At 44.7% G+C, this 14,618-nt stretch overlaps 2 protein-coding genes across 2 annotated transcripts; one reads left to right on the top strand and one right to left on the bottom strand.

Annotated features, from left to right (window-relative positions):
* Positions 1–67: 67 nt before the first annotated feature.
* Positions 68–5,294, bottom strand: LOC125517426 (exosome complex component RRP4 homolog). The gene is made up of 7 exons (XM_087526893.1): positions 5,050–5,294; positions 4,841–4,942; positions 4,239–4,284; positions 3,272–3,361; positions 2,692–2,757; positions 1,058–1,147; positions 68–738 (listed from the first exon to the last, which is right to left on the bottom strand). Exons 1-7 carry the CDS (start codon positions 5,196–5,198, stop codon positions 307–309), a joined length of 975 nt encoding a protein of 324 aa, XP_087383019.1. The 5' UTR covers positions 5,199–5,294; the 3' UTR covers positions 68–306.
* Positions 5,295–9,074: 3,780 nt separating this feature from the next.
* On the top strand, positions 9,075–11,160 carry LOC125514847 (uncharacterized). Its single transcript, XM_048680216.2, has 3 exons — positions 9,075–9,908; positions 10,015–10,678; positions 10,782–11,160. Exons 1-3 carry the CDS (start codon positions 9,576–9,578, stop codon positions 10,991–10,993), a joined length of 1,209 nt encoding a protein of 402 aa, XP_048536173.1. The 5' UTR covers positions 9,075–9,575; the 3' UTR covers positions 10,994–11,160.
* The last annotated feature ends 3,458 nt before the right edge of the window (positions 11,161–14,618 follow it).

The following is a 14,618-nucleotide window of genomic DNA, read 5'->3' as shown; positions in this document are numbered from 1 at the left end:
TGTAAATACTCTCTTTTCCTCTCTCGTGTATGAACTGGCAGCACTCCTGTCCAGACCCCAAAAGAACACAAAAAACAGGTTCATGAAAGTGAACAGTGGCCTACATAACAGAGTATACAAAATCTCCGTCGATAGCAGCTATATTTTGATACTGCTACCACTAACTACATGGACGCGACAGGGTTGAGCAAGCGTCTACATCTCAAAACAGTTCTTGATTGGCTCTATTTTCCTTTACAGATAATATCGTACAGGTCAGGTACTGTTACTCTACAAATAATCAGGCAGGCAGGACCAAACTGCATTTTACCTTGGCCCATTCATCCTTCTCGAGAGATCGGCTCGACGCTTGGCCTCTCTCTCCGCTGTCTGGACATAAAATTCAGCTCCGAGCATGTCGCTTATCTCGACGTGTGATGATAGACTTGCTTCAGCGGTCTGGATTATCAGTTCGACGGTCAGAGTGAATCCAAGGGCTGAAAGCACGCGCACGGCATTGGCAAGCCGGCAAATGTGCCTTCTAGTTTCTAGTGGGGTAAAAGCCTCCACTTCCATGCTCAACTTATGTTGATCTTCATTCAAATTAGTCCCTTCATCCACCGCGACATGCTCGCCGACCCAGATGAATCCATTGCAACCGAGAATCAAATCGGCATCATATTGCTCAAGATGATGGAAATGCTGTTTTCGCCGTTTTACCAAATAGGCAGGTACTGTGAGCAATTGACCCCTCTGAAGCTGCAAAGATAACTCAAAACAATTCAACAGGTTAGCACGTTGTATATTGCCACAGGAAGCAATGCTGGTTCTGAAAGAGGTGAGACTGTCATAACTCTTGCAATCAGATACAAATCATCAACCTATGAGATATTAGGACTTAACAACATGAGATATCAGGACTTAACATGTATATGAACTGGTTCATCAACCTGCCTTGCATTACTGCACCGGGTAATCAACATCGACCAACTTTTTACTTTTTCGAAAAGTTCAAAATAATGACAAGAGCCAGCATTGCAAGGGCAGAGCGCTCACAATAATGCATAGAGTTCCTCACAATTGGTTCATCACATAAAAAGGCAGCATATTTTTGACTCCTTGGCTGTAGGTCAAGAGATCCATCATGTTGGATATGACGAACTTCAGCCTGATAATTGGTTTCATTCAAAGTAGCAGCATCAGATTTAAACTGTACTCATTCAGTAAATAAGCAAAGGGTGACAAACTATAATAAATAAATAATCAAACATAGTAACGGACGAGAAGCCTAAAAATGCTCCCAGTATCATGAACTCCCCTAAGGAAAAATAGTAAAACAAAATGTACAAATAAATTGAAGGTTGGTGTAACACCCCTACCAATGAACAAACATCCTGGTTACAGAGTGGGACCCGTCTCTGAAATTCTACACACAGAAGTCATACTCCAAAAATACAACTAAATTCTCTACATCATGAGATCCGGTACTAAATACTATGCCATCAGAGCATCACCACTCAACCCCCTAGACAAAATGCCTTGATTGCAAACAAACCATCAGAGACTAGTTGACAAAATGCACAGCAAATTTTCCACACTAGAACTCTATGCTGTACCAAAATTAATAATGATGGTAGTTCATTGACCTGGTATGCAAAAATTTGAAGAAAACACAACACAATTCGAAGAGAAAGGCTTGCACATTTAGACTTGAGAACTCTGGATACTAGATGAAATCTACCTCGTGTCTTTATTATTGTCAGTTTTGTGCATTATTTGTTATCATCTAGTTATTCTAAAAGTATGGCACAGTATAAGCACGTACACTTTCTGGTCTTATTTGTTTTTAACTTCTGTTAAGACCTCATCACAGGTTGGTTCTACAGTCAGTGATGCTTCTATACTGGAAAGGGCTGCGGTCTGTTGTACTGACTCAAGTCTCGCTTATAGAAAGTAAAAAACCTGGAAACCCATGGTAGATGACATGGAACACTTTGTGTACTGTGCTCCTTTATTACGGTTTGTTTTTACCAAGTGCTGCAGTGATGTTGATCCTCAGGGCGCAAGTTGGCTTTGTTCTTCCACCTAATAAGGGCCAAACTTGCACCCTCTTTCATTGTTCTGATTTCTCGTCTCCTATATTTGCATCCCATTGCTTTTTTTGATTGCCAACTTCGAGTCCATGCACGCACTTCTGCTCGATCTATTTTCAACCGCCAGTTCCAATGTGCGATTACTTCTATTTCCTGTCTATTAGTTATCCCACAACTACACATATTGGTCACCATATACATCTACCAGTTCCTACTCAGTTCACGAATAATTATGTCCATCCACTCTGTTGCAAGATTTCTTTTACCTTCTATTACTAGCCGAACCCATCTACCAAGCAAGTGAGATATCGGGGCACGCTAGTGTCTAAAATTTAATTTGAGACGTGCAAGATTGACTGGTGGATAGGTAGTGAGAATGATGGTTCAACCTGATATCAACCGCAAGATGGCAAGAAAAAGCAGAAGAAAAGGTACCCCAGGACATATAAACACATTTGCAGTGAACAGGTGCAGACAAATATGCCAAGCTGGAGTGCTGAACAGCCTATATCATTGTTTATGCATACTTGTAGTTTGGTACGACTCAGAGGATAAATATATAAGCAAATATATATAATCATTTGTAGAAAGGGGGGGGGGGGGGGGGAGCGATACTCACACAGACAAGGTCATTTTCTTCAAGTATACTCCGCATATTAAGCTCATCAATATCAGTTCTCCGTCTCTAATAGGCGGGTGGGAAAAAAATCATTAACCAGAATATTGGTGAAAAATTAACTAGTGAAAGATGTCACATGCTAATGATGAACAGTCATTGATCTCTTTGAAGAAGATGCAACATTTAAATCTCCATTCTAAAATAACATCCAACTTATGCTTCAAGAAAGTAACTGTAGTTTATATAGTTTCCACAAAAGCAGGAAATTGAATAATTTCCTGGTCGCTACTGTACTCTGCATATCTTAGGGGAGACATTGGTACAAGCTACTGTTAAGTCAGCTAGAAAGTGTGGTTTGAGACATGTTGAATTATCTGTTTGATGTAGTCTAGCATCATTTTATCTACCAGATTGTACTGCAAGAATATTCCAGTTGTCAGCCCGTTGTCCCACACACGTTTTCATATCTTACCCTCCATATCCATTATGCACCAGCTGAAAGAATATGCTGATGGTTCTTTTTTAACAAAAGAAGGCCACACACTTATGGGTGTTACGGGGTAAAGGTGCAACAGCATACCTGGATTCCATCAGGCAAATTCATAGAAGAAAGCATCAAAACAGCACCTTGGCTAAAGTTTGTCTCCAACCTCCAGCGCTTAGAAGCAATCTTGCAGGGGAAAAACACATTTAACTGATACTGGCCAGAATAGAATACATTTTTTGCATCTGAACAAGCAGATAGTGAATGAATCACACTGTGATGGCATGACTATAATTAGCCAGATTTACCCATGCCCTCTGATTATTCATACGGGAGTATATCCAAATAAAAGTAAATAACATGGACAATTAGACCCATACAAAATAGTTGAGACTACTAACTATCAAACATACGGAAAACTGATTGTCCAATCCATGTATATACTATGAGGATCTTTTTTCGAGAAAATGCAAAAGCTTTGTGTTTCTTTCATTAAAAATGTACAAGAGTTCGAAGTACAAGCCTCAGCAGTGTCTAGAACTACCCAAGTATCACCAGGAGCTAAGCAACAGAAAATTAATGGACATCCCAAGATCCCAGCAAGATCACCCGAAGCCCAAGAGTTTGAGCCCACACCCATAACCTTGATTCTTCCTTGATCCTAGCCAACAGTGCTGGAATGCTTGGTCTGGTGTGCTTGAACGTGCACTCATTGCGCTGTTTCCAGAGCATCCAGGATATCAAAATGGTCATAGAATCCAGCCCCTTGTGTAGCTGCTTTGGGGTGATGGTCGGCAGCATGCCACCAGTCGACGACGGTCACCCCTGGCGTTGTGGCTGACAAGATGCTCTTAACCAGGCAAGGACCTCGTACTTGGGTTGTTTACAACATACAACAACTATCGCAGTTTGAACCGTGAGCTTTAAGGCAAAAGATAGAGCATCGTCATGGACTGAAATCCATGACATGTTTTATTACATTCAGGTGTGTAGCTCATTCCTACCAGGAACCATGTTATAAAAAGGAGAAGAACATTGAGAGAGTGACACAAAGTGCTCGTACCTCACTGACACGGCCAATAATGATATCCCCTTTCTGTGGCTTATACCTGAAAAAGTCCAAGAGAAAAATGAGCTAAGCCTAGCTAGAAGTCATCCATAATTTTAAATGTTAAGTACATTTGCAACAATTTTTATTAAAGTAGAATCAAATGGCCCCTATCCCCCCCCCCCCCCACCCCCCTTCCCACCGGGTACTAGAGAAGGCTTATTTTTACCATCTGTCAATTGACAGACCAATGATAATCAAACAAACAACTACGCCTTCAACGAATTAGGGTAGAATGCACTCCCTGCCCTGTAAATCAATTAGTATAACAAGTTATAGTGAACCCAAATATCTAGAGTTCGATTCAGCACAGATAATAACCACCCTGCTCGAATCCAACACCCCGTAATATTTCAGTATGAAACTTCAGTGCGCACTACAATAATCCATTCACAAACAAGTATAAGCCAACCAATCAATTCATGCTGCGTAGGCCATTGTACTACTCGGCATGCCATAGTAATGCCAGCATTGCCAGGCAGGGAAACAGAAACCAATCAAATCGCTGGCTGGAAACTGCTAGAGCGGAGAACAGGGGGAAGGCAGGGAGAGAGCACCTTGCCCGGAGCGTCCTCACGCAGACGAGATTTTGGACCCGCTCCACCACGCCGCACACCGTCGCCACAACCTCCCCATCCTGATCAGACGTGCCATGCCCCCTGCACGCAAAGCAAACACACGCGCACGCCCGAGAACCCTATAAGTCCCATCACGAAACACGAGCGGAGCAACAGGTGGAAAGGGGGATGTGAGGGCGGGCTGATACTTGAGGATGGTGTCCTCGGGGTTGACGGGGATGTTGTCCGCGAAGGTGACGGCGGCGGCGGCGGCGGCGGCGAGGGTCTGGAGCTCGTGGAGTGCGGCCTCGAGGCGGACCCTCTGTGTCTGGTTTAGTCGGAGGCGGAGGTCTCCCATCGCCGGGGAGGAGAAGGAGGAAGCGTCGGAGGTTGTCGGCGTTGCCGCCGGTCGACGGCGAAAATTAGTCTCTTAGAGGGGAGGCGAAAATTAGTCAAAACCCCAAAGATTTTGTTACCCAACCCTGGTCATATGGCCCGTGTTTGTAAGGCCGGTTCGCGGGCACGGATTGTTGGCCCGGCACACCACACGAATAAAAGGGCCGGGCCGGCCTTCGGTCTGCCAGGAAACGGCCGATCTCCGAAGCCCAGCGTTAAGGCCGGCTAGGCCCTTTTATACGCGGGCCGGGCATGACAGGGCCAGGCCCTATTCATAGGTTGCTTCGTTTCTAGGCCAATACAAAGGCCACTCCTATTTGGCGCGTTGGTCGCCAAATAGCGAGCTCGTACATACACACCCCAACAGCGTCAGATCCTTTCTGGGCGGGCCCATTTCGGGATTCCTTCCCCACAGTTCTTTTAATTTTTCCTTTGTTTTTTCTTCTAGTTTTTATTTCTTTTTATTTTTTTAAGTTTTCTATTTTTATTTTTCGTTTTTATTTACTGTTCCGCTTTTCCTTCTTCTCTTTCTTTCCTTTCTATCTTTTCCTTTACTTTTTTTTCACAGCCTTCTTTCAAATTTGTGAACATACTTTCCAAAATCATGACCAGTTTTTGAACTTTTCGAACTGGTGAACTTTTTTTGAAATCATGAACATCTTAAAAAATCATCAACATTTTTTAAAATCATGAACACTTTTGAATTGACGAGCAGTTTTTACAAATTCATAAGAATTTTTGAAAAAACTGAACATCTTTTTTGAAACCCGAGAAAATTTGTTTCGAAATGAAGAACATTTTCAGAAATTGGGGGAACAATTTTTGTAATTCACGAACATTTTCATCAGACAATATTTTTTGAATTGATGAACCTTTTTTGTAATTCATGAACATTTTTTGAATTGTGTGAACTTTTTTATAAATTCATGAAAAATTTTTGAATTTGCAAATATTTGTTCAATTTCATAACTTTTTTGAATACATGAACATTTATTTCAAAATCATGGAAAATTTTGGTTTCCTGAACTAGTTTTAAAAATCATGAACATTTTTTGAATAAACAAACATTTTTTGTGAGATCACGAACATTTTATGATTTCCTAAACACTTTTTTCCAAATGCACATTTTTAAAATTTTGGAGATTTTTTTAATCCTCTATTATTTATAATAGAAAAACACAAAAATAAAAATAAAGTGAAAAACTTGAATTATTAAAAATATAGAGCCCGATATAAAGCACCAGACGTCAAATCTCTCCATATTACGAGAAACCCTAACCTCACTATCCCAAGGAGATGATAGGAATCTATGCTAGAGCTTCGTCGACTATGTCCAAATTAACAAACTTGAGGAGGAACGTTCTAGACCGATTGTGCAACAGGTCATGCAATTGGTCTAGAAGGATAGAGGGGAATATAGGCAACCCGGTTAACACTTTTAATTGGATAATGGTTTATTAGACCAACTATTAGCGCCTCCATATTTGATCCTTGCGGTGTCAAACAATTTGAGAATCAAATGAAACTTGAAACTAGCCTTTTCATAATAGAACAAGGCCATATAAAAATATTCAAAACACTTGGAGACCTTTTGTTTCCCATTTGTGAAAAATAGTTCAAGTTAATTAATTAATCAATTGTCATGCAATGCAAATGATGCACAATCAATATAATAGCAAAAAAAGTATTTAGGGTATTATCATTGGGTGTCACATGTGGGGCCTCAACCTCTACAAGTATGGACTCCGCGCGTGTTTGTTCGAAGCGGGGCAATCATGTCAGGCATTGATGGTCTTCCTTCTCCGCACGCTTCTCCTCATTCCAGTGGACCATACACATGTCATATAATGCTTACAACTCGGCGAGTTTGTCATCGTTGATGTCGGTGGGGCCGTAGGATTGGCTCAAAGTCAAAGAGTAAGGGCTTGACAAATCTAGCCTACCCGGGCTATGCAATGATGAGGTGGATGGCAACGGTAGCATGAGGTGGAATAAGGCTTGGCACTGGCTCAGGCTCAGGCTCCACAAATAGGAGCATCAACGGGCTCCGACACAGTGGCGGGAGTGGGTGCGGCTTCCGACAAGGCTTCAACTGGGACTGTCATTGTTGCCGTTTGTTGTTTAGTGAGGGGAAGAAGAGCGTTAGTGAGGCAACGCCGGTCGAAGGTGTCAGAGGAAGTGCGCCAATGCTGGTGAAGCGGTATAAAAATGCCATAGCCCCGTATATATAACCCGACAATATCAGTCGGCATCTGGGAAAGATGCTTCGGTAGCCAAACAAGTGTCGCTGTGGGAATCGTGTGCCGGTTCAACGCATGCTCATTGAGAATCCATGCATCATAGACAAACGAGCGCCATCGTGGGAATTGTCGTCGGTTCAATGAACGCTCATTGGGAACCCATTATCGATAATCGATGAAGCATGAATGTGTTCATATTTCTCCGTTTAATTTTTTGTTGTCCGCGTGGGAAGATCACGTATAGAAAATATACCAATGATCGGCCTTTAAAAAGAGAGATCAGTGATAATAGGCTACCATTGACCAAACAAATAGGCAAGCCCATCTGTGTTGACATTTCGTCTGGGGGAGGTGGAAGAACCCCCTAGCATTGACCGGTCGAAACTAGACCGAACAGTGTAAACTGCCTCGGTGAACCAACCGAGGCTCATCACTAACACATCCTAGATTTATCGGTCAGTGATGACCATCATCACTAACCAGTGATGAGATGTTAGTAGTATTTTGATCTATATATAGTAGTGCGTCCCGCAGCCGTCAGAATCTAGCCGCCCTCATTGTCTGCTAGCGGCGGATCCACGACTCTCCCTCCATTGATCTATCCATTTAGGCCACCACCGCCACATTCGGCCGACGCTCCACCGAGAATCGTTGCCGCCGTCGGCCTACATGACGCCTAAGATGTTGCCATGCCAGCCGCCGCCACCTCCATGCCACCGTGTTGCGAGAAGCACACCCTTCCATGGCCTTCGGCTCCGGCAGTCCGGCCGCTTCATTGCTAAAATCAACTATGATCGGCAGCAGAGATGGCTCGGCACCTTTACCACACCCGAGCTTTGTCGCGTGTGCTTACGACGTGGTGGCTTGGAAGTATCACCGACTCCAGCTCAACTTCCCCCATATTACGTCGCTCGAGGACGCGGAGTTCCTCGTCCCTGGACTATGAATCGTGTCGCGCGGTGAGGGGAAGGAAGATCTCCTGGTGGTGGAGCAGCGCACCGCCCATGAGTGTGATGCAGTGGCTATGGTGAGATTCACTAAGGTGAATCCACACCTCGTGGTAGTGGGGCGCAAATTCTTTGCCAAGAGGGTCGTGAGGCGCAAGAAGGAGGACGAGGTTGGCCCTGACAGGCAATCAAGATTGAGTCCCACAACAACGAAGACGATGTCGAATTCGGTAGTGATGAATCGTTGCTGGAGCTTTAGAACTGTGTGGAGTCCAAGGATGGTGACCATTAGTGTGTCTCTAGTGTGCGTGTAGTAGTGAATCTATCGTAGTATTGCTATTTTCATGTTTATTAAGTTTGAACATTTCGTAGTTCAAAATATCAAAATATGTGGTGATCTTGTTTAAAGTTTGGAAGTTAATTTTAGGGCAATTTCTGGTGACCTAAAACCTTCTGTCCTACTCTACTTTTTTTACACCAACTTATACATCATCTGTCTTCCCGCAAAAAAAAAACTTATACATCAACTGTCGGAGATGCTCTTGTGGGCAGCAAAAACAATATAGTGTGGATGCCCTACTAGCTTCTAGATCTCTTCAACACACGGGAGGAGATGGATTCACAGAAGGCATGCAGGGATGCATGCGCCCCTTCATGCATGGCCGCATGCATCAAGCATGGACTGGACCGATTCAATAGGAGGACCATCAATCTTTCGTGCCATTATTTTCGCGTTCTCCTTCTCTCCCCCATTTTTTCCTCTCCTCTTTTTTGGCCCGCCACCCCTACTAGATTGACAAAAAACAAAACAAATATTTCCCTTTGTTCTCATAATCTTCTTCTAGTAGCTCCGGCGAATTCTGCTCCTCTCTAGTAGAGGATGTGCTCGATCGGGACGCTAGGTTTCAGTTTCTAGATTGATTAGGAACATATACGTACAATGCGTTGAGCTTTTGATCTTCCATTCATTCATGTTTTTGTCTTCGATGGTTTCTGACTCCTCCGGCCCGGCGATGCGTGGGAGGTAGGCGACGAGATCATCCGCCTCTCTCCCCCTCTTCTCGATCTCGATCGCATGTAAGCTTTGAGAAGAGGAAGAGGAGGAGAGAGGAAAGGTGAGGCGGATCATTTCACCGGTCCGTCGATCGATCGATGGCTGTGGAGGCGCCTCAGCAGCCTGAACAAGCGGCGGGTGGATCCGTGGAGCAGGGTGCGGCGGCGGGCGGCGGCAGGCTGAAGAAGGGGCCATGGACGCCGGATGAGGACCAGCTGCTGGTGGAGCACGTACGGCGGCACGGCGAAGGGAGCTGGAACGCGGTGCGGCGGGAGACGGGGCTGCTGCGCTGCGGCAAGAGTTGCCGGCTCCGGTGGGCCAACCACCTTCGCCCCAACCTCAAGCGGGGCCCCTTCTCGCCGGAGGAGGAGCGCCTCATCCTCCGCCTCCACGCGCTCATCGGCAACAAGTGGGCGCGCATCTCCGCACACGTGAGTACCACCGGTCGTTCGATCCCTTTACCCCGCCTCGCCATTAGAATTTCTTGCCTGCCGTTGCCTATCGATTGCCTGGTGCCCGATCTGCGTCTGCATGCAGCTGCCGGGGAGGACGGACAATGAGATCAAGAACTACTGGAACACGCGGCTGAAGCGGCGGAAGCGCGCCGGCCTGGCCCTGTACCCGCCGGATGTCGAGCGGGAGGTGGCGCTCGTCCGCGCCGGCAAGCTGAGGCCCATCGTCGACGCCGACGGCAACGCCAGCAGCCTCCAAGCACCGCTCCTCCTGGACGCGGCCGCGGACCAGTTCGCCTGGCCGGCTGCGCCGCCGTTCCACCCCGTCTTCAACAACGTCGCTCCTCCGCAGCCTTTCCAATTCACCGGCAACATTAGCCACAACCCGCAGGCCCTCCTCGCAGCGCAAGTACCGTACCTCCACCACGACGAGGTTTCCGCCGGCCTCGGCCACGCCAACAAGCTTTACGCCGACGCGCTGGGGATGCCACCGTTGGTGCCCCCCTCTGCGCAGGAGCTTCCTTCGAACCAATCGCCCGCCGACGCCGGCGGGCCGCTCGAGATGCTCGTCCTCGAGCAGGACCAGCGGCTGCCCGGCGCCGCCCTGCTCCGCGTTACGTCCATGCCGGAGCTGGTCTACAACGAGAACGACTACTCCGCGTGGCCGTCCGGCCTCAGCGGTGGCAGTGGCAGCCGATCCGAAGGCGACGTGACCTCGCATTATGGCGGGAAATGCGACTGCTTCTTCGGTGAGTTGGATCTTGACCATCGTCTCTCTCCCAATCCAAATATGTCACGTCCGACTCCGGTGAGTTAACAATGCCATGCATGATGTCGTCGACACACGCGCAGATGGCGTGAAGCCTGCGAAGGGGATGCCCGCGAGCTTGGCGGTGGCAGAGGAGGAGGTGTCCGGCCTGTTCGGCGGCGAAGAGTTGGTGGCCGTGTGGCCGGACAATCCGCCGGAGTCGATCACGAAAGACGACTTCAACCTCCAGATGATGGAGATGCAGCACCTCATGCCCCCCGTGCCGCTCCCGGCAGACGAACACGGCTTGAATTAATTAGCACAACGCCGCTTCGCAAACAAAACTGGAACAGTTCAAAAGAACAAGGGATTTAAAAGAAAGAAAAAATAGTGTACTGCTGTAGTAAAAAATCAGTTAAGGCCCATCATGAAAATGTTTGTCTTTGTCTTTATGCAACGAGAGATGGATTATGTTTGTAAAAATTGATTCGCGGAAGCAAGCCAAGGAACATGGTCCGTCCATCCATAAAGTGGATTATTTGCTCGCGACAGTATATTTTAGAACCGAAAATCCTACATCTATGAAGAGCTACGTAGCTGCTCTTTACGCAAACTTTCTAACAACTAAATCTCTTCCCTTTTAATTTTCAGAGGGATGGGCTCGTCCTTCCCCTTACCTTCAATCATACAAGAGTGGCCTTTCTATATTTTCGGGTGTGGGTACACCTACTATCCCATCCATTTCTTATAGTTGTCTCACCTCGTGATCCGAACACTACTCTCCAATCCTGTTTATATTTGCAGGCCTACATACACAATAACTACAGGTCTCACTCGACTGCATACCTAGTGTGTAGGCTGGCAGGTCACATCTCGCGTCTCTACACTCACGTGAACATCGTCTGCCATCCTTCACATATCTCTATTTCTCCTCAGGCCATGTCTAAATTCTACTCCCTCCTTCCATCTATATAAGGCCTAATACATTTTTCGAGACTAACTTTAATCAAATGTTAAAGCAATAATATATGACATGCAACTTACACAAAGCATACCGCCAAATTCGTATGTGAAAGAAGCTTCTAATGATATAATTTTTACATTATGCATCTTATGTATTATTAATCTTGTCAAAAGTCAAATGAAGTCTAGAAAAACGCATTATGCCCTATATAGATGGAAGGAGGGAATAAAATGGATGCATCATGCATGATCAGTCAAATCACTTCTATCCCAATCTCTCTCTCTCTTAAAAGCTCTCTCGCATTTATTATCAGCGCTCTCTCTTGCGCACTCTCTCTCTCGATCAGAGAAATAATCTCTCTTCTCCATCGCTTGCTTCTCTCACAGACTCTCATTCACATATTTCAATAAATAAAATAAGGCACGCATCACCTCTCTCTCTCTCTTCAATTTCTCAAGGGAAAAGTGTCTTTCTCTCGAAGTCTGTCATGCATGCTTGCTCTCTCTCTCTCCTCAAAATCCACACATTTGCTCTCTTGCGCTATAGTTGGGAGTGAGGTGACTGCTACAGAACCTGCCCTGACATATCTATCGTGAACAATTGTGCCTATGACCTACGCCCTGCCTAGGCTCACTTACTGGTTTGAACGCATGCGTCCTGCAAACAGTCTGCAATGCGTCGGTCCATCTCGTGAATCTCAAAGGAATTCAAAGGCCAAGATAAGAGGTGTGTGTACACCTGAGAGTAGCCACATCTTTCCGCAATCATATTCATCCACCTAGTTTGTTACGTTAATTACGTAGAACCGCACATGAAGTCCGTGGTTGTTTGGATAACTAGTATTTGAAACAAGTTTTAGTAAAACCAGTTTTAAGAGTATTTTTAGGAAAACCATTTTTAAGTTGTTGTTTTATTAAAACTGGTTTATAGAATACTTTGTTTGGCGTCTCTTTTGGGTTATCCTCAACCTTGAGAAATATTAGATGACCCGTTACGCCAATGGCGCAAAGGGCGAGAGTGAACCAGGTTTTCAAACCATGCAAATTGGCATATTTAGTTAAACACCGTTCATAAATTTGTTGAAGCATAGAAAGGCATGAGATCAGTTCATGGTGAGCAAAGCTACATAGGCAGAGATGCATCATATATATAGTTTTGGTTACCCAGCCTATGGTAACTCAAGAGATCAGTTCATGCCACCTCTGCTTCTAAATATAACATGTTTTTACATTTCAATTCAAACTGCAAAAAAATCTTACATTTAGGAACGAAGGGTGTACATTATATACAGGAGCACTCGGGTTCAGACAATGAAATCAAAGATGTGCTATTCATGGTGGTGTTTCAAGCATATAGTACGGCCAATGATCCTTCTGTTCTGAGCATGGTTTTGGGTACCGGGCGGAATATTCGGATACCGCCCGGTAACCGCGTTTCTCGCCACCCCACGAGAAACCTTTGTACCGAGCGAATTTTTTTGAATTTTTTGTTTTTTTTTGAATTTAAACTCCGATAGTTAAATTAGATAGGCTAGGAACTCACAAAGAATAGCCAGGCAGCCGTGGCGTACTGGTTAGCGTGGTCCTCCTAATTATATTAGATGTGGTTGCGGGTTCGAGTCACATAGCTGTTCATTTTATTTTTCACAATTTTTAGGAAAAAAGGTAGATGCTGAGAAAAGAAATGTTTTTGGTTTGTGATTCGAACTAGCAAGTTTAAGGCAGGGGAAACACACACAACACCTAGCCACTGCACCACACAACGGTTTCTGATATAATAGAGTCTAGGACTAATCTATAGTATATTTAAGAAAACTGAATTCAAAATTCAAACTCAAATTTCGTCCGAAATTTTTCCGAGATTTCACGGATACCACGGTAACCGAGAATTTCGGTGCCCCACGAGAAAAAACGTGCACTTGGGATCCAAATCCTTGGTTCTGAGTAGTGCAAATCGGCTTCCTCATCTATTCATCATCCGCACCATCCTTTACCAGCAACTCTCGATCAAATTAATTTTTTGTCGGAAAATGTCCTTGTTGGGCTGAGCCTCTGCTGGAAGGTGTATCATCCAAAAAACAAAGTCTACTATGTTTGGGAGGAGCTCACAACATATGGGAGTCTTGTACCTGCCCCGGGATGTACAAAAACACTCCTGAATTCACCATAGAATAATATAATGCATATTAACAATGCGATTTCATATGTTCATATAGTCATGTACTTTTGCTTGAGGAGAAATTTGGTGTGAAGACACGGATTACCCTGAGATGCAGAAGAAATGTATGGTCTAAGAAATTCATGGCATTATTAAGTTGCCGGAGTATTGTGCAGGAACATGAGGATCTGGCAACGTTACTTAGCATGCCAAGAACATAAGAATATAGAAGTATTACACACCATGTAAATGGATTTATTAATTTTCCAGGATGTGACACCATGCCCATAAACCAGATTCAAAATGACAGTTGAAGAGATAAACTTATGCATGCCATGATGCAAGTGTAACCAGGACTACTATGCCCTCTATACAGTATATAGTCGGCCAAAACCAAAGGCATATGGTCACATAAGTGTGCAATAGCAAACAGGGTGCAAAGATATAAAACATAAACTTGTACCGATTCCTATGATTGGTTGTGCATGAGCAAAAATAACATTAACCAACTTGCGACCGACAAAGAAGAAGAGGACATTAAATACGTAACCTATTTCCCCCACAAAAAAAACATTAACCTATATATGCATCATCACTGTGGTTAAGACATCCCGGGCTCCTACAGTATGAATCGACTACAGAAAACCGAATTCATCAACTGAATCACATAGATAGAAAGAGCTTGCTCAATGGCAATACTTAGTAAATACTAAGACCAGTCAAACATTGCACCAAAGGGAACAATTTAAAATCTATACTTGCATGGGTATATAGTTTTAAAATAAGGCAGTAGCAATGACACAAGGGAACACAACAGTTC

The sequence above is a fragment of the Triticum urartu genome, chromosome 6A (genome assembly GCF_056163025.1).
Source record: "Triticum urartu cultivar PI428250 chromosome 6A, HENAU_Tu73, whole genome shotgun sequence".
Classification (NCBI taxonomy): domain Eukaryota; kingdom Viridiplantae; phylum Streptophyta; class Magnoliopsida; order Poales; family Poaceae; genus Triticum; species Triticum urartu.
Note: the sequence above shows the minus strand (reverse complement) of the source record. Positions and strands in the feature narration are given on the sequence as shown.

Coding starts and splice junctions, on each gene's coding strand:
- LOC125517426 (XM_087526893.1), bottom strand. CDS start 5,198: ATGGGAGACCTCCGCCTCCGACTAAACCAGACACAGAGGGTCCGCCTC. Junction 3,362..4,238: donor TTATTGGCCGTGTCAGTGAG/GTACGAGCACTT, acceptor TTCCCCTGCAAG/ATTGCTTCTAAGCGCTGGAG. Junction 1,148..2,691: donor AAGAAAATGACCTTGTCTGT/GTGAGTATCGCT, acceptor ACCAATTATCAG/GCTGAAGTTCGTCATATCCA.
- LOC125514847 (XM_048680216.2), top strand. CDS start 9,576: ATGGCTGTGGAGGCGCCTCAGCAGCCTGAACAAGCGGCGGGTGGATCC. Junction 9,909..10,014: donor GGGCGCGCATCTCCGCACAC/GTGAGTACCACC, acceptor GTCTGCATGCAG/CTGCCGGGGAGGACGGACAA. Junction 10,679..10,781: donor GAAATGCGACTGCTTCTTCG/GTGAGTTGGATC, acceptor ACACACGCGCAG/ATGGCGTGAAGCCTGCGAAG.